At 53.8% G+C, this 19,209-nt stretch overlaps 1 protein-coding gene and 1 long non-coding RNA gene across 4 annotated transcripts; one reads left to right on the forward strand and one right to left on the reverse strand.

Annotated features, from left to right (window-relative positions):
- Positions 1 to 497: 497 nt before the first annotated feature.
- On the reverse strand, positions 498 to 4,656 carry LOC112540723 (uncharacterized). 3 transcript variants are annotated; one of them, XM_088137033.1, is made up of 7 exons: positions 4,333 to 4,656; positions 3,682 to 4,026; positions 2,875 to 3,177; positions 2,654 to 2,773; positions 2,086 to 2,171; positions 1,740 to 1,852; positions 498 to 1,434 (listed from the first exon to the last, which is right to left on the reverse strand). In XM_088137033.1, the coding sequence occupies exons 1-6, from the start codon at positions 4,532 to 4,534 to the stop codon at positions 1,760 to 1,762; spliced, it is 1,149 nt and encodes a 382-aa protein (XP_087993159.1). In that variant the 5' UTR covers positions 4,535 to 4,656; the 3' UTR covers positions 498 to 1,434; positions 1,740 to 1,759. The 3 variants fall into 3 exon arrangements, with proteins under 3 accessions (XP_087993159.1, XP_087993160.1, XP_087993161.1); XM_088137034.1 differs by lacking the exons at positions 498 to 1,434; positions 2,086 to 2,171 and having other exon boundaries at positions 1,443 to 1,852; XM_088137035.1 differs by lacking the exons at positions 498 to 1,434; positions 2,086 to 2,171; positions 2,654 to 2,773 and having other exon boundaries at positions 1,443 to 1,852.
- Positions 4,657 to 4,887: 231 nt separating this feature from the next.
- LOC148216338 (uncharacterized) lies at positions 4,888 to 18,978 on the forward strand. The gene is made up of 4 exons (XR_015795501.1): positions 4,888 to 8,404; positions 8,980 to 9,083; positions 9,541 to 10,189; positions 13,109 to 18,978. It is a non-coding gene; the product is annotated as an uncharacterized LOC148216338 (long non-coding RNA).
- The last annotated feature ends 231 nt before the right edge of the window (positions 18,979 to 19,209 follow it).

The following is a 19,209-nucleotide window of genomic DNA, read 5'->3' on the forward strand; positions in this document are numbered from 1 at the left end:
TGCTCTCCCTAAGCAGGAAGCTCCATTTCCTTGGCCATGGGGTCAAAGCCGAGACCGCTTGGGGAACCCCAGTGCAACTGTGGTTACACAGGGGGCCCCGAGAGCAGCCGACTGTAATGTTCAGCTTGCTTCTGGCACACGGAGAAGGTGCCCTTGGGGCAACATTTCTAGAAGCAAGGAAAGGCCTCTTGGCTTCCAGGACTGCAATCCGGGCAGTGAAAAAGGGCATTGTCTCTCGGCCCCACCGAGGTTCCCTTTGGGGCTGGCAGGTGGGGGGGTGGGGTGGGGTGGGGGAGCTACAGAAGCCCTGTGCTTGGGCTCCACATTTCAACTCTACCAGATCAGCAGGGTGTGTTTTTTCTTCTGCAAGCAGGCAGTTTTTATCTCTTGACCTTAAAAAGCTGCATGCATCCACACGGTTCAGAGGACTACTTAAAAAGCTTTTCACCTCCAGTCACCCCCTGCAGTGGAACCAAATAAAAACAAGAGAGTCAGTGACAAATGAATTTATTTTTAAAAAGAATAAAATTGACCAGGAATGATTGTATCTGTCTGTCTCTCTCATCTCTGTCACAATAATCACATCGCCAAAGGGCAGTGGGGTTACGGTGTGCAGGTGTTCACCAGCGTGGATTTAAGAGGTCTTTGGGTTTCCTTGAGGTGTCACCACCGGGAAGGCCGTGTTTCCTGCACCTCCCCACCTGGGCACGTGAGCCAGGCAGGACACGAGATCCAGCCCTGTCAGAGGTGACCTAAGCCCCTCGTGGCTGAGAGTCAAAACCAGCTCTTAAAAGAAGGAAAAGGTGATGATTTGGGCAGGCACGCGGGAAAAGATCTGTGCTAGCTACTTCCTGATTACATGCTGACTAAGCAGCTTTGCTATCCAGCCTTCTGAGTCACAAACAGCCTTCCTCCGCTGAGAAACCATTTTAAAGGTTTTTCCAAACAGGAGCATCTGCAGGACCGTGCCAAAGGCTCTTGGTCAATTAGAAAATAATCGGGATCCAGCTCTGAGAAAAACTCTTATTAGGAACTTCCAAAGATGCCTTCAAATGGAACTCTAAACTTTTGAGATTCTTTAAGGCGACGATACCAAAGAGGGCATCTTGGAAGTACGTGGGCCGGACGCTCAGCATTTTAAAGCATCGCAGAGGGATCTAATTTACGGGGAGCAGCTCCAGCAGTAACCATGAAAACGGCTCGTGGCGGTGCAAAGCAGGATGAAGTGGGCTGTGACTCCAAAGCACCAGCCGGCCTCCCCAGGTCCCGGTCCTGCCAGCAGCAAAGCTGTGAAGGGCGAAGAGCACAAACCCTGGAAATGACTGCAGGGTAGCCCCCCAATCGTGTGCCCTGGTGTGGCACAGAGGACAAGAAGCTGCTCGTGGAAGTTCCCCATCTTTCTGGTCCGCGGGAAATCATCAAAGATCAGACGGTCTGTGAGCGACGCAATAAAAAAAGGAAACTGAACAAATTCCTTTTCTTTGCACTAGAAGATCAGCCACAGATTCCAGCTCTCGTGGCCGATCTTCTAGTGCAAAGGAAGGGCCAAAGGAAGGAAAACCGGGCCAGCCGGAGATTGCCAGGAATTTAGCACATGGCCAGAGAACTCTCTTCGCATTTTGCTCTCTCAGGGCTGAGTATGTCCGTTGCATGGAATTATGCAGCTCAGACCACACGACCCCCCGTGGGGTGGGTTAGCTTGAGAGGCAGAGATTGGGGGGGGGCAGCCTGCTCCGTACCTGCCGCAGCCCTGCCTCCTTCAGGTGGCTTCATTGTAAAGGTGGGGCTCGCTCCCGAGAACGGCGTAGACAGTTGGAGATTTCAGTCTCGGCTCAGGGAGGGGATCACACGGCTGCAGGGAAAAGCAGAAGAGAAATCCCCCTGTAGACGGCCCTCCGCAGGGTCTCTCCGCTCGAGGACCCAGAGCAGGGAGGGCAAATTACACATTTTGATAATATTACTATTATTTTACTCCTTGGTGTTTGGCTTCCCTTTAGTGGGTTCAGGTAAGAGGCCAGGTCAGTCTGGCTCCAGCCCTGAAGGATCAGAGGATCGTGTTCTCCCGGCCCGGCGACCCGATCCCACCTGGCCACAGCTGCTCCCGCGGGACCCGCCTTGCGCCGCCAGATTCGAGTATTTGGCCTCGTAAGGCTGCTCCCTCTTGGATAGGCCTGCAGAACGCAAGAGGGCTTACTGTGCTTGGCCCCCCTCGGGAGCAGGCAGAGAGGCCCCCTTCTTCTTCTGGAGCCACAGTCTTCTCTGCCCCAGAAGCTTCCCAGCGAGTGCGGTTCTCCCGCTCGCATTTGCAGGAGTTGCATCTCATTTTCCAGCCCGCTGTTAAATGCTCTGTAAGTTGCTCTGGGAAGGTTTTGTTTTGAAAACAAACGGTTTTGTTTGGATATGTTTGAAGGCTCAAACGTTTTGAAGAAATCAAAAGTGCTGGTGGTGCTGCACGGGAAGAGCCAAGGGTTAAGAGAACGAGCCTGCAGGGAGAACCCTTCGGGCGCATCCGCTCCCCCAGCCCTGTGCCATGGAGACGTGTTAGCCCACAGCTCCCAGCAGCTGGGGGGGATGGGAGTTGGAGTCCAACCTCTCTGGGGAAGCGAGTGGACTCAGCAGAGCTTTTTTTCGGGCCCAGCCAGGGGGCTCCTACCTCTGCTGGGGGTCCTTTTCCTCCTTGTCCTCCAGAGCAGCAGCAACCCCAAAAGGACAACCACAGGGGCAATGGCGAGCAAACACCACAGCCAGGTCAGGCGTCTGGTTTCCTTTGCCCCTGCAGAGTTCAACAGGCCTCTGGTCAGAAGCCTTTCCCCACACAGCTTGCCAAGGCTGCCCGCGCCTCCTTCCCGAGGGGCAGAGATGGGGCTGGCTCACCTGCACGGAAGCAGCAGGAGGCCACCTCCAGCGAGGCCCTCTTCTCCTCGGCCGCGCTGCTGATCAGGCAGGTGAAGGGCGAGCGGGAGGAGCCAAAAGGCCACCACAAGCGAAGAGCTGTGCCATTGCCAGAAAGCTGGTACCAGTCGGAGCCCCCTTCTTCCAAGGCCTGGGGGGGCTCTCCTTCAGTCCACGAGACCTTGAACTCCCCGGTCCCGGCACCCTGGCAATACAGGGACACGTTGCACCCCTCTGGGAAGTGTGATGTGACGTTGCAGCTCACCTGGGGGCTCGGGACTGGCTCTGTTGGGGGAAACCAAGGCACGGTTGAGCCCTTCCTGGGCCTTGTCCCAGCAGAAGCAGGCAGTCCCAGCGTCATTCTGGGCGGGGGGTGTCTGTCCTCCTGCTCCTTTCAGCCCTTACAGCTACTCTACCGTGCCTGGCTCACAGCCCAGGCAGGAAAACTGTGGTGGGGTCTCCCCAGGAACACATGCACCCCCCCTGCTCTCGCCTTTCAGGGACACAATGGAAGAAGAGGAGGAGGAAGAGGAGGAGGAGGAGGAGGAGGAGGAGGAGGAAGGCCATACAAAGGAAAGGAAACTTAAGCAGCTCTCATTCCCTGTAGCTTTCCACAGGTGGTTCCAACCCATATGTATTCCCGGGAGTGGGAAGAAGTCACTCTGAGACCACTCAGCAGGAAGTGGGGAGCAGGGTGCCAGTCTCCGGAGTAAAGGTGCCCTCCCTTGGCCGATGCCCAGCTGCCCTCCCCTTCAGCTGACCCGAGAGTTGAGCTGGCTTCTCGCTTACCATGGAGGGTGAGGGCGAAGCTGTAATCTTCTACACCTCCTCCGCGGAACTTGACCCGGGCCTTGTATAGCCCATCATCCCCCATTTCCAGATCCCAGATCCTCAGGCAGGTCATGTTGATCACTTCCACGCGTGGCCCAAGCCTGTGCCCTGAATTGATCTCCGGGGGCCTCCCACTGATGCTTTCCACCAGGAGGACCCTGGGGCCGCCCTGGGGCTCAAAGTCCCAGTCGGCGGCAGACACCAGGCGGTCCGAAGGGACACGGGCAGAAAGCAGGACTGATCTCCGCAGGGTCACGTGCAGCTGGTACTCCGGACCCCGTCCTCTTGGATCGGCCGAGGTGCCTTTCAAACAGAAACAGAGGCCACAAGGTTTTGGGTGGGACGCTCCTCCCAGCTGCAAAAACACCCCTTTTCTTGAAGGGAGAGAAACACGTGTTGCGTAGCACGTGAAGCAACCGGAAAGAACGAGCCCGGCCCTCTTCCCCTCCAAGTGAAGCCAGCTGGAAGCGCAATCCAGCCACTCATCCTCCCCCTGCCCACCGCCCCACTTTTCCAGTACCCTCAGCCGATGCCCGGCGGCTCTTCGCTGCGGGGAGCTTCGGCCCCGCGCGCCCCGCGCTGCCCCCCGAGCGACCCAGAGAGACTCACCCAGCAGCAAAGAGGCGACGGTCCCCGCCCAGAGCAGGACGCGGCAGCTCCCGCCCAGGGAGCATCTGCCCGCCACCTTCCTCCGGCAGCGCAGGGCGGCTCCCCTCGATGCCATCTGGCCAGGCCCGCCGGGAGGGCTCTGGGGGGAAAGCGCCCCTTCCTCTGCCTCGCGGCCCGGCTTGTCCCCCAACAACCGCTTCATCCGCGAGCAGGGAGATGAAGCCGCAGGACGGGTCGGCTTCTCTTGCGTAAGGCCTGCCGGCTGCCCAGTTAAGGACAGCTTCCTTTTGCCCGCCCCGCCTTCCTCCCCCGCGAGCCCGCCCGGCAGCGCTCCGTCTGCTGCCCAGAGGCAGAACCTCTGGCGGGGTGGGGGGACGGGGCGGGGGGCGGGGCGCGGGCGTCGCTGGGCGGGCGACCGCCGACGTCTCCCTTGAGCCAAGGCGGCCGCAGGGCCGGGCGGGTCTCGGCCCCCCGCTCGAAAGAGGAAGTTGGCAAGCCTCGCGCGGTGCAAGGCGACTGTCCCCCCGGGTCAGCGCCAAGGGTCTCAGCGTCGCCCGGCCCATCCAGACCCGAGGAAAGATTGGGGCAGCCTCCGCCGCTCAAGGCGGGCAGAGGGAAGGTCTGATCGGCTGGGCTGGGCTGGGCTGGGCTGAGCTGCGTCTGGCCCTGCCTCCCCCAGAGACCTCAGGGGGCCCAGGGGCTCCTCTCGCCTCCATTTTAGCCTCGCAACACCACCCCTGTGAGGTAGGCTACACGTGTGTTTGTGTGGGTGTGTGTGGCGGGTGTGTGTGTGAAATCAAGTGGCTGTGCCTGTGGGCCTTCTTGCTCCGCTCCCGTTTGTAGCCAGGAGCCGCCCGGCGCCCTGCGAGAGCCCCGGCGAGGCGAGCAGCCGCCGTGAGGGTCAAGCGCTGCCCCCGCTGATGGCGAGGCCCGGAGCCCCCTTTCCGCAGCCAGCGCCCCTTGGCCTTTTCTCCACAGCTAACGGTCAACGGTAGAAAAGAGGGTTTTTTAGCGGAGGAATATTTTCGGCCACATCTCCAGATTAGTCCTCAGCTGAAATGCAAAGGATGAAAACTCGGCGGAGGCAGCGGGAGTTCGGCCGAGGGAGTCGCTCTTGCTTGAGGACTTTATTCAGGCAATTCTGTACTTTAATTTCCAGTCTTCAATGTGTCGTGATGGGTTTCATTTTTGCACAGTCATGCAGAGGGTAAATGGATGAGCTGATATTTAAAGAAACAGGGCGAGCAGGATTGTAAATAACACAATCTGGCCTAACACAGTAGCTCCCCCACTCCCACCACATTTTAGCCCTTTCAGCAATACCTGTATCTGCAGGAAGGCTAAGAGAAGTGCTAATTAACGGACTTAATTCCTCGAAGCAGAAATATTGATCAGCTTGAAAAGTAGCAGAGACTTTCCTGGCTAGCAAGCCCTACAGACAGAAGGACATTTCAGGAACCCCACTTGGGTTCCTCCCATCACTTCCATCTGGCTCGGTGGCAGCAGGCAGCTGATTTTGGCTGATTCCACAATGGTCAAGTTTTGGATGGCACACCACCAGGAGATCCCAGGGCTGCAGAAAGCTTACTGGAAGAAGGCAGAGGAAACCCTTCCATATCCTTGCCAAGAAAACTGCACAGGAGCCAAGCTGAACCCAAAGGAGACTTGACATTTCCGCCAGCACTAAGTCCAGTTTTCTTCCAGCTGCAGTTCTTGAATCAAAGAGCACAAAATGGCGGGATGGGATCTCTTTGTTTTGATTTTTAGTTTTGTGGAAACTAGACTGCGCACTGAATAATATCCCTTCACTTCAGAAGATGAAGTCATTTTATCTGACTGCGGTCCAAGAAAGCAGAATTACGGCTGGGGAGTGCCTGAATAAATGTGGCAGATTTATTAACAGGTTTAAAGAAAATAGATCCAGATATTTATGTATAAAGTGCCTTTTCCATTCTGGTAGATTCTGTTCTTCTCCCCTCCCTCCTGCCACCTGTATCCAAAACTGATGTTGTCCTGTTAAAAGATCTTGCTAGAATGCTCCTCTTCTCTAAATCGTAATTCCCCGTGTTGCAATAACCTCTGCTTTCTCAAGAGAGATGCTGAGAAACGCCTCTTCTCTGTTCAGTGCACAGTCAGGCCTTCTCCCACTTCAGTTTTTTAAAATCTCAAGGTACCGCTGTCCCATTCATTAAAAAAAGTTGCGAAATTGGTACAAGCCTATCCCAAAAGCGAGCACACCTGAGTTCTCGCCCTGAAGAGCTGAAGTCTCCCTCCTCATTGGCTTCGCTTGGAGGCAGTGGGTGAACTCCTCCTGAGCGCTTGGCTGAGGCTTCATTGCTGCCCCTTCGCCCTGGGGCTGCCCCGGGACCCCTGCCAGGAAGCCACCCAGAAAGGAGGAGGCGGTCTGTCCGAAACGGCCGGCTTGGGTGGGTCCCCGAGAGGCTCAGAGGGCTGCCTTCGGGCCTCCCAGCGGGGCGGTTTTCCAGCAAAATCTCTCTTGCGGAGATTTTGGGGGGAAACACAGTTGCTTTTATTTCTAGGGAAGCATCTCTATAAAGTCAAGGGGTCATTTGGGGATTGTTGGTTCACTCGGGTCAAGCAAAAGGGAATGAGGCGGCTTCTAGAATAGGAAGCCCTGTCTCATGGCTTAGACCAGGGTTTCTCAACCTTGGCAACTTTAAGACGTGTGGGCTTCAACTCCCAGAATTCCCCAGCCAGCATATGGTGGCTGGGGAATTCTGGGAGTTGAAGTCCACACGTCTTAAAGTTGCCAAGGCTGAGAAACCCTGGCCTAGACTGGTGGCTTCCGGTTCCCCTATGGAGGGTTAAGAAGGAAAGTCCCCTTGCTGCTCCGCCAAAAAGTCCCAAGGCTTCCCAGTCTCAGAGGAAGGTCTGAGCAAATGGGCCTCTGGGTAGACCTCAGTCCTTTCACAGCTTCAAGATGATTAATAAACTCGAGCGGAGAGGTGTTTTTAAAAGAGGCTGGATTTTTAGAGATCGTTTTTTCCAGTTTCTACTTAATCCGTGTGCTATTCTGTGTTTTACAAAACAAAATGAAAAACTCTGTCATATTTCCAACTTCGGATGACATTTTATTTTTTTATTGTAATTATTCTATTATGGTAATGTATTTTTCTAAAAAAACAACAACCCTGTTTTATTGTATTTGGTGTTTTCAGTGTAAACTGCCTTAGGAGAACACAAATTTAAACCTATGACAGTTTTGCAGCTTCAAATTGCTTTTATCCTTTTGGGGCATGCATTCTTAATATTTTATGTTTTAACTTTTTTTTTGCCACCTCCTCTGTGAGGGCTGTGTGATTAAACGGAGCATAGAAATGCATGCAGTAAATGAACATCAAGCAGGAGGACAGAAGGAGCCTCTTTGCTGGGAAGCAGTCTATCCTCTTCAGGGGGCCTGCTGGGCGGCAGCCAGCCTCGCAGCATGCGGGGGGGTGGGGCGGCTTCAGAGACATCCAAAGGCTGACTTGAGCCTGGTCTGGCCAGCAGGCGATTCCTGAAGTGGCCTGAGCTGGCCACGGTGGGAGGCTCTCGCCTGGCTGTTCTCTGGTGCAGGAGGTCTCCAAGGGGTCTCTGCATCTCGGGAATCAGAGGGTCTCTCCTCCGCCTTCAGGGTTGGCGGGGGTCTGCAAAGGGGGCAGAGGAAGGAGGGGAGGCCCTGGGGTTACCAGCCCACCTTGTCTGCTCCTCTGCCAACAAGAGCAGCCCGGAACACGCCAAGGACCTCTCAGCCCTTTTCCCGGGGGGTGCCTGAATCCACGTGCCGGCTCTTTCGGCCCAAAGAGCCGCTACAGCTCGCCAGCAGCGCCCTGCGTTAGCAGCCTTGCCGAGGAGCCTCAGGGAGCAGAGAGACTTCGGCTCACCGGCCCGTGCCGAATTCTTGGCGTTGACGCGCTGGCACCAGAAGGCCATCCCGAGGGCCAGTGGCTCGAGGAGGAAGGTCAGAATCGGGTAGCTGCGCTTGGAGAAGGAGGCCCCAGCTGCAGGAGTCCGCCAGAGAAGAGCAAACAGGGCGTGCCCATCGTGACGGAGCAAACCTCCAGCTTTGCAGGTAGAGTCAGAAGAGGGGCCACAGGAGGCTTCGCCATTCCCCAGGGGTTGCTCGACTGCAAGTCCCCGATTCCAGCCCGGAGGCGGAAAATGCCTCTGCTGTGTCACTGAGGGAGCTCTGGAGCCGGCTCAGGCCATCTGGGCAGGATGAGGCGCCGTTCTGCCTTTTGGAAGTTCAGACAAACCAGGGCACGTCCATCCCCCCCAGCAAGGCTTTCCTCCCCAAGAAATGGTGAATCAAAAGGGGGGCTGGTCTCCCCACCTCCTCTCTGGCAGATCTGTGCAAATCGAAGGAAACCATCTTGTGCTCGGTGGGGTTGCTGGCCGTGCAGGAATAAGAAGCGCTGAGAGCGGTGGGCAGCGTTCGGCCATTCAAATCTGCCGTCCCGAAAGGAGGCCACCAGGAGAGCGCTTCCCAGGCCTGCCCAGTAGCTCCACTCGATCTCTCTCACTTTTGCCGGGGCCTGACACTCCCGGAGAACTCCGCTGATCCCCCCAGGACCCCGTTCACGTTCTGGGCCTGGCCAGCTGCAGGCCTGGGGGAGACATGGGGCAAAGGCTGTATTCTCCCAACAGGGGCGATCTGGGACATCACCCCCGCAAGGAAGATCAGCCTGAAAAAGAAGCCAGTGCCCCCATTACCGCATTCTCTGTGAATCAGACCAGTTTCCTGTTTTAAGGTAAAGTATCTGAGAAAGGATGCTGGTCTTCCCTGCAGATCAATGGGCGATTATCTTTCTGCCTTAGTCGGTTTTCCAGGAGAGAGGGCTACGTTGCCTCTCTTCCTTGGGCTGGGGGGATTTTGGCGTCAAACCCAAGCGTGCCACTGAATCACAAAGACACAGCAGGGGAAGGAGCCCGGAGGCCTTTCTGCTCAGGGCAGAAGGCAGCTTTTTAAAGCCGCCTTGACAGACGGATCTTGCTGTCTGGACGTTTTTCCTACCTTCGAACTGGCATCTGTCTTCCTGCATTTTAAATCCGTTCTTCCACACCCTGCACTCCGGAAAGAGAGAACACAGGTTTTACTACGGGTTTTATGCATCCACCTTCCAGAATATCTGTGTTGGGATAGTTAATTAAATGTCCCTGAGGAATGAATCTATAATAAGTAAATGTTTTTCCTTCTGTTTTTTTCAGACACTGTTGTCTTAGCAGAAGGGCCTGGTTGCTGCTGTTTTGGGGTATTCCCCCTGTCCCTGTAAGAACATCTGGGCCATCTGAAAACTAAGAAGGCCCCCAGGACGCTTGCGTGGCGTTCGGACGGCCACCTTCTCCGCGTGTTGCAACCATCCGGTTTGCCTAGAAAGGAGCCCCTGTGTCAGCACGAGGGTCCCAAGGCACTTTCTCTTCACCTGAAAGGTAAACAAGCAGACGTCCAAGAGGATGGGTTAATATCTGTTTTCTTTTTACAGAGCAAACACCAGCCAAGCTGGTGGGAAAATTTGGGGGGAGTTTTTTTTTTTAAGCACTAAGACATAAAACTCGGCAACCATCTGGAGAGGCTGCTGAGCAAGTGTTCGTACGGCTTTCTTCCTATGCTCTCTGGGGAAGGGCTTCCTATTACAATGTTTGGCATAGTTGAAAGTAAATTTATGGCCTTCTGGGTGTGTGTGGAGAGAGAGTCTCAAACCAGCTGGCCATGTTTCTGGACATAAGCAACTCACAAATGGGAAGATGCTGCAGAGCAACGAGGGCCATTCATGTGAAGATGCCAGTAGAAGTCCCTCGACATCCTCGCTGCATGAGTTTCCAGCTCAAAACGTACCTTTCCGAGCCTTCTTTTAAGGTAAGTGCATTAAGAAACCCATTTCCCACTTTCCACTGGATTTCTTGTTGAAAGGTTGCATGTGTCTCAAGCTGAAAGTCCCTGCGGAAGTTAATAAGTGAGCCACTGCTGTGGAAAAATAGGGGTGAATATATTTAAGTAGAGATAAATAAACATCTGGCGCTTCAGTTTGGCAGCCCGCAAAACTCTCAAAGGCTTTACCACTGACATTTGATGGCAAAGCTCTGGTTTTTAACAGGGTCAAACAATGATATGCTAGTAAAAACAAGCATCTTTTTTTTAAGCCAGTAAAATTAGGATACTGTAGGAACATGAGTGAAACTTCTGCTTGATTATTCCTGCCTTGCCCTGTCTTTCTCTCGTCTCTTTAGAGAGAAAGCGGGAATCTTGCAAACAGCAACAACAAGTTAATTGTGTGAATGTGCAGCTTCCTACCAGCGCAGGAACACACACCTTGCTTAGCAACCCAAACTGCTGGATTGCTTCTTGCAAGGAGCTGCACAGCCCAAGAAGGGAGGATGGTGAATTTAATGCTTCCCTCTCTATACTTAGCATCGCAAGTCCTGGAAATGGCCTCTCTAAATAAAATATGCTGAGAAAACTGGCAGTGGGGTGGGGAGAATTGTGAATCGATACTTCCTTCTTTGGTGAGACAACCCAGAACGAAGGAGTTCATCGGTTTTGCTGTTGCATAAAGGAGCAAGACCTGGAAACCCTTTGGGTTTGATCCTGCTCAGGTCTCCTTGGAAGGACTCGGGGCCAGCCGGGAAAGCTGCTTGCGAGGAAGAAGCGGTCCCTTGCCTCGAAGCAGAGAGCAGTGGGCAGTGAGTTCTGTTATCCTAGTTTCTTAATAAGGACTGGAAAGTTGGTGAATCAGAGGAGCTGGGGGAATTCAGTCAGTAGGAATATCATACGTGGCTCGTTCAGACTTCTTTCTTCCTAGATCAACATCCGTTTAACTCTTCGCCAACTACAAGTTAGTTCATGCAAGAGGAAACGATTGGTTTTAAATAACTGGCTTTTAGAATAAAATAAAAAGTGCAGTAATTAAATTATACCCAGTGGAGGGATTCAGAAGGAAAACAAGAGGGACAGACTCACTGTTTGGGGGAACAGTCACAGCTTCCTATCTAAGACCCCCTGCCCAGGGGGGTGGACTCCCGTGTAGGTATGCCCAGGAGCCCCGTTTCTGTCATTTCCAAGAGCAGTTGGCAACCTTCGAGGGGGAGGCTGCAGCCCCGGGATCACGTTCGCCCAGGTCGGATCCTTTTCTCCCCTTCGCCGAGCAAGGCAGCCGTGCTGCGTTTGCGTGCAAGGCAGAGAAACCTTCCCTGTTTGCAGAGGACCCCCAGAACTAAAGGTCCTCGTCGCTGCGATGAGGACACGGAGCCAAACGAGGCCAAGCTGCTTACCTGCTAAGAGGCCAGCGGGGGTCAGGAGTGCCCGTCCGAGACCATCCTTCCGGCCGGTCAGCTGCACCTCCATTTCCTCTTGGGGGCTGAGCCTCGGTGGCAGCAGGATCACAGAGAGCACTGGGAGGGGGCAGGGGCAGTGCCAGCCCCTGCTGAGATGGTCCCCCCTCGCTCTGCCAGGGGTGCTAATTAGCATCAGTTAACCAAGCCTCCGGAATATTTTAGGCTCTGGGCAAGTCAGTCCTCCAAGAGAGACCACCGGGGCGTGAGAGAGAGCGTGAACGGTTCAGCCCCTCCGATTGTTCCCAGATGACAATTCAGCGCGAGGGCTTGTGAGCACCAGCTCTGATGTCAGGCATGAGAAAATCCCGTCTCCAATGATGGAGGAGCAAACGCCTGCTTGATTCTCAGGAACCAGTGGAAATTGGAGGAGGGTCATCCTGGGGCCCCGGAGCCCTGCAGCTCATTCTGGAAGGCGCTGGTGGAAGGCTGACGGAGTGAACCACGTCCAAGGCTGAATTTACACAAGCCAGCTGCTGCCAGTTCTGGGCGGCGGGAGGGCAAAAGGGACAGCATGAAAATGCTGCCAGGCTCTCCAGCGACGCTGGCCCAAAAACCGATTCAGAAACAAGGCAGCAGGAGGCTCAGGTTGGCTCACGTTCACCGACCTTGGATCAAGCAGCTCAGTGGGGGTCACTTCAGTTGGGTGTGCACTGCTGGTCCTGTGCAGGGCCCTGCTCCTCCTGATGCCCCAAAGGCCTGAGGGCACCTCCCGCCTCTCCCAGCTGGTCCTGAAGCATCCACGAATGGACAGGTCAGGCCGCTTGTCCAGAAGAGCCCCGAGAAGGATGCCACGCCGGTGAGAGGAATGCAAAGGTGGAGAAGGCCGGAAGGCTGAAGGGGTGCAAGCAAAGCAAAGCAAAGCAAAGCGTTTTGCCCCTCCCTCCATGAAAAATTGTCCCGTCTCTTTCTAACCCGTCCCTGATGCACCTGGAGACCTTGGGGTTGCTAGCTGGTGCCACGAGCAAATGCAGCTTGTCCTACGGTGGGGCTGACGGAGGAAGTGAGGTTCACAAGTGTGAAAGCAACTTCTATTTCTGTCTTGGCAGTGCGCGTGTGGGGGCGGGTTGGGGGTGATCCCAGCTTTGTTAGAAGGAGGGAAGGAGTGAGAAAATGAGGGGAGAACATAATCACCACCTGTCTTGTTCTGGGGGAAAAGCGCTCCCCCCTTTGCCAGCAGCTGAACCAGGAAGGTGAGTCACCCGACAGGGAAGGGAGTTCGGCCCATTTCATTCCTGGCCACGATGCTGCGGAGGGCGAGGCTTCCCAGGACACAGCTGCAAAATGCTCAGGATCCTGGGCAAAGCACGCCTGCGTCTTCCCCAAAGACCCCCTCAGGGTCCAAACCAAACCTTTGCTACGGCCTACGGGCCAGAAAGCACAACAATAAAATACACGGACCTGTAATTATTAATAAGACAAGATGGTCCTTTCTTTTCCTTCCCAGGAGCTGAAGGAGGCAATCGCTGGGCTTCTAAGGCTTCTCCAGGAAAGATGGAAAAGAAGGATGCCTGTCTCTGTGGGGCACGGGGGGGACACACACAGACTCTACATGTCAGCACTTAGTCCCTTCCCTCCGTGGGGAATCCACCGGTCGAGGATATCTGTGGTTTCACGGTCCAGCTGCAGTGACCAGTGCAAGCCTCACCGCCTCTTCTTCCAAAATCTCCGTTCAAGGAACAGTTGATTCCCTCCAGGAAGCGCCAACGACCGTCCTCCCAGGGTAGCCGCGGGCCGCTCGCTCGAGGTACCTCGCCGGGAAGAATGTGGCTCAGTCAGGAACCTGCCAACTTTTGTCTAGCCGCTGTTTGTTCAGCCGAGGGGTCCCCTGGATTTTGCCCACTTGCCTCTGGGAGGTTGGTCCCTGGGGATCTGCCTGCCTTTGGCGCTCTCCTTCAAAGGCAGCTTTCAAGAGAGCCAACTCTGCCATCTAGCGAACAAACGAGTCTGAGGACGAAGGCTGCTCTTTCTAATAAAAGGAGGGATTTGTTTAGCAGAAGGGGAGAGCCTGCAGCTCCGGGTTCAAGGATGGTTCTTCTCCCGCCCAGCCCTGGGCAGGTACACGGGTTCTCTTCCACCATGTCTGTTTAGCGTCGGAAACACATGCACACACTCCTACCAGACGGGGACTTTACAGTCTTCCCAGACTGTAGAAAAGAAGAGCATCTCTGAGTTGCACTTGACTCCTGGGGACTTCGCAGGCAGGGGCTCCTTTTCTTGACCGCCAGACTCCAGAGCTGTTCCTGCCAGCTGTGGCTCTTTGTGCCTCCGCGGCTTCCCCTTGGAGGATTTCCTGAATTGCTGCCCGCGGCCGCTGGCCGACTCACCACACGGTGGCAGGCCTGCCTCGGTCGCTCATCCCGACCTGCCTCTTTCCAGCGCCCCCAGGGGAACCGTATTCTGGGCCTTGGAATAGCATTTCCGGCAAAGGGGCTCTCCGAGCCGGCAGAGTAACCCAGGGATGCCACTAAAGCTGATCCTTCCTCCTCAGCTCGTTCGAAAGCGTGGCTGGAGGAGGCAAAATTGGCATACCCACAAAATTCATTATTCATTAAAAAATGCTACCCTGGAAACAGGGCCTTCAGGACAGCTGTAACCAAAGCCGTGATGCTGAAAACCATCTCAAAAAGACCTTATTAACATTTCAGTGTTGGCGCTCAGGTCCAGGAGAAATGTGAAGGAAGGACCACGTGTCGCCCCTCAGCATGGCACAGAGCAGTCTCTGCTCTCTCCCGGCTGGGCATAAACAGGTTCCACAAACACTCGCTCGGTAGCCACGTATCTGCAGAAGCTGCCTCTGGATCCGCCCAATTGCTCACAAGGCAGAGGAAAAGGCACCACCAGGTCACCGGGGTGCATGGAGAGCCCTCCCACGACCAGCCAAAGCGCCTCCCACAAAGTCTCCCCTTTTGCAGGAGATGACCAACCGTTGCCCCTGCCCAGACCTCTTAGTGGAAGGCCTCAGGCCCCGGCCGTGCTTCTACGATGGCTTCTCTTCCCTTGCTCTTTCCCTCTTACGTCCTCTGGCCCTCCCGCTATCTTTTTACTTCAAGCTCTTTCATGCTCCAGGATCCACCTGCTTAATTAAAAGGAGCCTCTGTTTTTGCGCGATTGAAACCCTTGGGGACCAAGGGGATAATTAAATAAGGATGAGAAATGTGTCCTCTAACAGTCCTAAATAAATAAGAGGCCACAGTAAGTCGGACCCACCCAACAGAAATTAAATTCGTTCGATAGAAATTTGGGACAAGAACCCAGCAAGACCTAAGACACAGATGTCTCCATTCCACCCCCCTGTGCCCCCCCAAGGCAGGAAACTTTTAGCCATTCCCCCAAACGCCACGGACTTCAGAAGCACTTCCTTTCATCTCCGACGAAACCTCTTCCAAGAACAAAGGAGCTCATTCTGCAGTCCTCGGTTATGCAGTATATTAAAACCTTTAACTTTGGGGCTCTTCTGCAGCACAGGAGACCAGCCGTTGCGGTTGTGTGCAGAACCCTGTCGGTGTCCATCTCCTTTCGGACTAAGGGCCGCGAGGCCCCCGGCCTTACGCCCTTCAGCTTCCCATGCCTGCCATGGACTGTCCCTGGGCCTGCTTCCAGGAACAAGGAGAAGAGGCCATGGAGGCATCGCAGGATACCTTCTTTTGGTCATTTCTTTAAACTATTCAATTTTTTAAACTACTCTAATACAAATGACAACAAAGACAAACGTTGTTACCAAGAGTAACAATTGCAATTTCACTTCCTTTAAACTATATCACGAAACTGTAGCAAAAGCTAGATAAACAAAACAGAAAACTAAGGGTAAGAGAAAAAAAAAAGAAAATTAAAAAAAAAAACGTTTTATACAGTTCAGTATGATAATATTGTAATTACAGTCATTCCACTCTGTTTTAAAACAGTGAGTTAAACCTAGGCCATAGAGAATCTCGCCCCTCCATCAACAGAAGGCCATTTTGAAGGCTGAGAGCTGACTCAGTTTGCTGAACCAAACTTTAAAATGTGGTTCAGGCGCCTTTTTCCAAGAATGCAACCTCCCCGCCCCCACCCACCGCTTTTCACTCCTGTCCAGGCACAATGGAGCCAAAACACTTCATACGTAAACGAATTCCAAATTTTGGGAATGGGATTTAACATTGTCCTCTTGGATTGGCACTGGAGTGCTCCACCCATTTCTACCCCGTGGATGTTTGCTCGCAATCCTTAAGGAGAAAGCCCTGAGATTAGCCTTTTTGGTACCAAAGATTTCGTGCACAGCGAGCGAGTCGTGTGACAGCTCGGCAAAGACGTGGTGGAGGAGAGCCCAGCCCCAGCCTCCTTCAGGTGCCCAAGTGTCAGGGCTGGGGCATTCATCCGGCCAGCTCCCCCGGCCCTGGCCTCCCACCTTCCCGGTGCTTCATTTTTTTAGCATTTCTGAGGCCTCTCCGGAACGGTGAGGAGGGAGCAAGAACTGCACTCAGCTTCAGTGAACGATCAACCAAGGGATGGGAAGACTTGGAAACAGAGTCCCATCAGGCTAAGAGCGCAGAGGGGCTTCTTCGCAGCTTGCCTCATGCCAGGCATCTTCCTGACTTCTAAAGGAGGCAAAGGCTGCTTGCTTGAACCTCAGCCATGATTAGCTGGACATCGGCCTGCAGTGGAGCTGGCCTGTCCTCCTGGACCAACGTGGCCCAGCTCAACTCAGCTTCAGCGGCTCCCGACTGCCTTCCTTTGCTGTTAGAGGCCGGATGGGCAAGGCTGAGGGTAAGGAAAGGGCCTTTTCGGTGATAGCCCTAAAATCTGACACAGCCTCTCTGTCCAAGCTGGTCCTTCTTAGAGGGTACCCTTGAATGTCTGATTTGTTGTGCTGAGTCACCCTCGTTTGACTTGGGAAAATGCCATGGATGAATCTTTCATTGTTTGGCTGATGGTAGCTGCCATTGTGCCTAGCAATTTCTGAGCAGATATTTGTATGGGAAAGACGTATATAACCAGAAGCTTTAGACTTGTTTTCAAGGTGGGCGGGGTTCAGTGAATTGCTGAATTTTGCTGCAAGGTCTGACCCAAAACTGCCAGAGTTAAGCCATCGCCCAGAGCTGGACGTCCGGCTGTCCAGAATGAGGGGCAACCTGTCATTTGTGTGCTTCATCTCTGGTGCAATTGCCCTGTCTCCGTGTCTGCAGAACCACGTTGCCCCATCCAGGCAGCAACTGTAAAGAAGCAGAGGCACCCTGGGAGCAGCGGGCCCTGAAGCTTGCACAGAATTTGGCGTCCTTGACTTGAGCTAATAAAGGTGTTGCCTTAATGCGGATTCAGAGTTACAAAGTGGTAATCTATGGATGCTGTCGAGAAGGGAATGTTCATTTGATAATCTTCTTTGCAACGAGGGGGAAGAGGCAGTTAATGGCATTAGATTTTCAGGCAAGCTCTTAACGTGAGCTGTCCTGTGATTTAATTAAACTGGTATCCCTCAGCGCTGGTGTTTCACGCTCCAAAAATAGGTGACATTGAGGTTTGTGAGGAAAAGGCTATTCTTTTTCCCTTAAAAATTTTGTTCTGATCAGCAAAAGCTATGCTCAGCAAATAAAGGCACCCATTTGCTCACAATAGGAAAATATAAAAAGTTAAGAGGAAGAGAATTTGCACCATATATCAGAGACCCGCAGGGTTGGATGACAGGGACCTCTAAAATGCAGCTACAGACTTTCTTGGAGTTGGAAAGGCATCAGAAAAGCATCACCTACTTTTCTATAGGTGGAGAAATGTATAGCATCCAAGAAACATTTCAAAATGTTCCCTGGTGCTTTGGCAATTGAAGGGATCTGGACTGCATGCACCCTCACATGGCAAGAGAGCCCAGGGCACGCCTGGCATTATTTTAGCGAACACACAGCCCAGTTTGGTTGCTCTCAGGCTGAGCTCCAGAAGGGGAGGCAAGTTAACTGTGGAGAGGTGAAGAGGAGGCATTGACTGTTACGCCCATAACCGGCTCCACCACAAATTCCATGTAGTTTTACTTCATTCCCTACACACACACCATTTCTCTTCTTCTCTGCTTTGGGCAATTCCTCAGGCCCTGTCCTTTCTCCCCCCGTTAGTGTTTCTTTCAGACACCCACATGTCTTGCTCTCACCAAATAATTGCAGAGACTCTGCTCTTCCTCCCTGGCTTCTCCAAGAACAAAGTAGAGTGAAATAATCAAAGCAATCAGATGCAGGAGAGAGAAAAGTGTGGCGGTTTGCTGAGTGCCGCACTCCCAATAAAACTATGTGGTGCATGTTTATGGCCTGTATCGCTTTGGCGTAAAGCGAAAGACGTAATATTGCAGACCTGCCCCCAAACTGGAGCCCAGTCTGGCAAAGGCAGCTGCCGGCTGCGAGCGAGATCCAGAATCTGGACAGAGACAGAGACAGAGACAGAGACATCCGTCTGGCGATACCCTTCACTATATTATAACAACAGCTACACTAATTAGTCAGTTACTCAGTATTCAAGTGAAGCCATCGCGTGGCTCCTCCCCTGCCCATGCTTTGGTGCTCCTGCACCCTGCAAGTTAAATCACAAGTGGGGACAAACGTGGCAGGACCCCCTGCGGCCAACTTGCTTGCAGGGCCATGGGCGTGTCTGCCATGGCTGGGGAGGGCACCGGGAAGCTGCCATGAGTGGCGAGCCCCGCCATGGGGAAGGCTGCTTAGAGGAAGCCCGGCGCCAACCCAGGCCCCACTTCCCAGAGGCTCCCATGTGTATCTTTACCTGCTTTATTAGAAAGGACATCAAATTACGCGTTATCGCCACTGCCACCAATGTGAAAAAGAGAGATTAGACTGTACCCCACCTGCAGTGGCCAGAATATTGCTGATTGCCAGCCTTGCAAAACCACAAATTACCGTCCTGTGCCTGGTCGGTGGGCCGCTCTTCCCCCTCCCTCGCTCCTGACGCGCCAAGGTGGCAAATGGGCAATTCGGCTTCCTATGCCCCGGGGCATTTGGGCTTTCCTTTCTCAGCCCCAGCCAGCAAGTCCAGGATGGAAGGGGAGGGGGAAGGAATACAGACATTTGCAAGACACCCCATCCAAAAAATGGTCTGTTTTCCTGCCTGCGTCACCCCCACCTCCTGCCAAGGAGTTGCTGATACAGAGCTTTAAAAAGGGGGCACGCAGGAGCCCTGCTTGCCTCTCCCCACCAAATCAAGAGAGAGCTGGAATCACCCCCCCCCAAAACAGAGGGAGTGGGAGGTAATGTGAGGGAGATTTAATGCTGGGAGCTTGAGGAAAAAAATCAAAACAGGGCCTTGAACCATTCTGCAAATGAAGAGATTTTTCTAGCCCATCTCTCCAAAGAAAGCGGCCTTCAAAAAAAGATTGCCCTACTGGAGAGTTACTGCTTCTTAATGCCCCCCCCCTTCTCTTTCTCTAATTCCAGATCTTCTTTGAATGACTGTCAATAAGGCAACACCTATGGAAGGAAGGAAGGAAGGAAGGAAGGAAGGAAGGAAGGAAGGAAGGAAGGAAGGAAGGAAGGAAGGAAGGAGGGAGGGAGGGAGGGAGGGAGGGAGGGAGATCAAAGG

Source organism: Python bivittatus, unplaced genomic scaffold (genome assembly GCF_059951505.1).
Source record: "Python bivittatus isolate LINGU-HERP-01145 unplaced genomic scaffold, Pbiv_v1 ctg000180_np1212, whole genome shotgun sequence".
Lineage (NCBI taxonomy): Eukaryota > Metazoa > Chordata > Lepidosauria > Squamata > Pythonidae > Python > Python bivittatus.

Coding starts and splice junctions, on each gene's coding strand:
- LOC112540723 (XM_088137033.1), bottom strand. CDS start 4,534: ATGAAGCGGTTGTTGGGGGACAAGCCGGGCCGCGAGGCAGAGGAAGGG. Junction 4,027..4,332: donor CGTCGCCTCTTTGCTGCTGG/GTGAGTCTCTCT, acceptor TCTGTTTGAAAG/GCACCTCGGCCGATCCAAGA. Junction 1,853..2,085: donor GCGGGAGCAGCTGTGGCCAG/GTGGGATCGGGT, acceptor TTTTCCCTGCAG/CCGTGTGATCCCCTCCCTGA.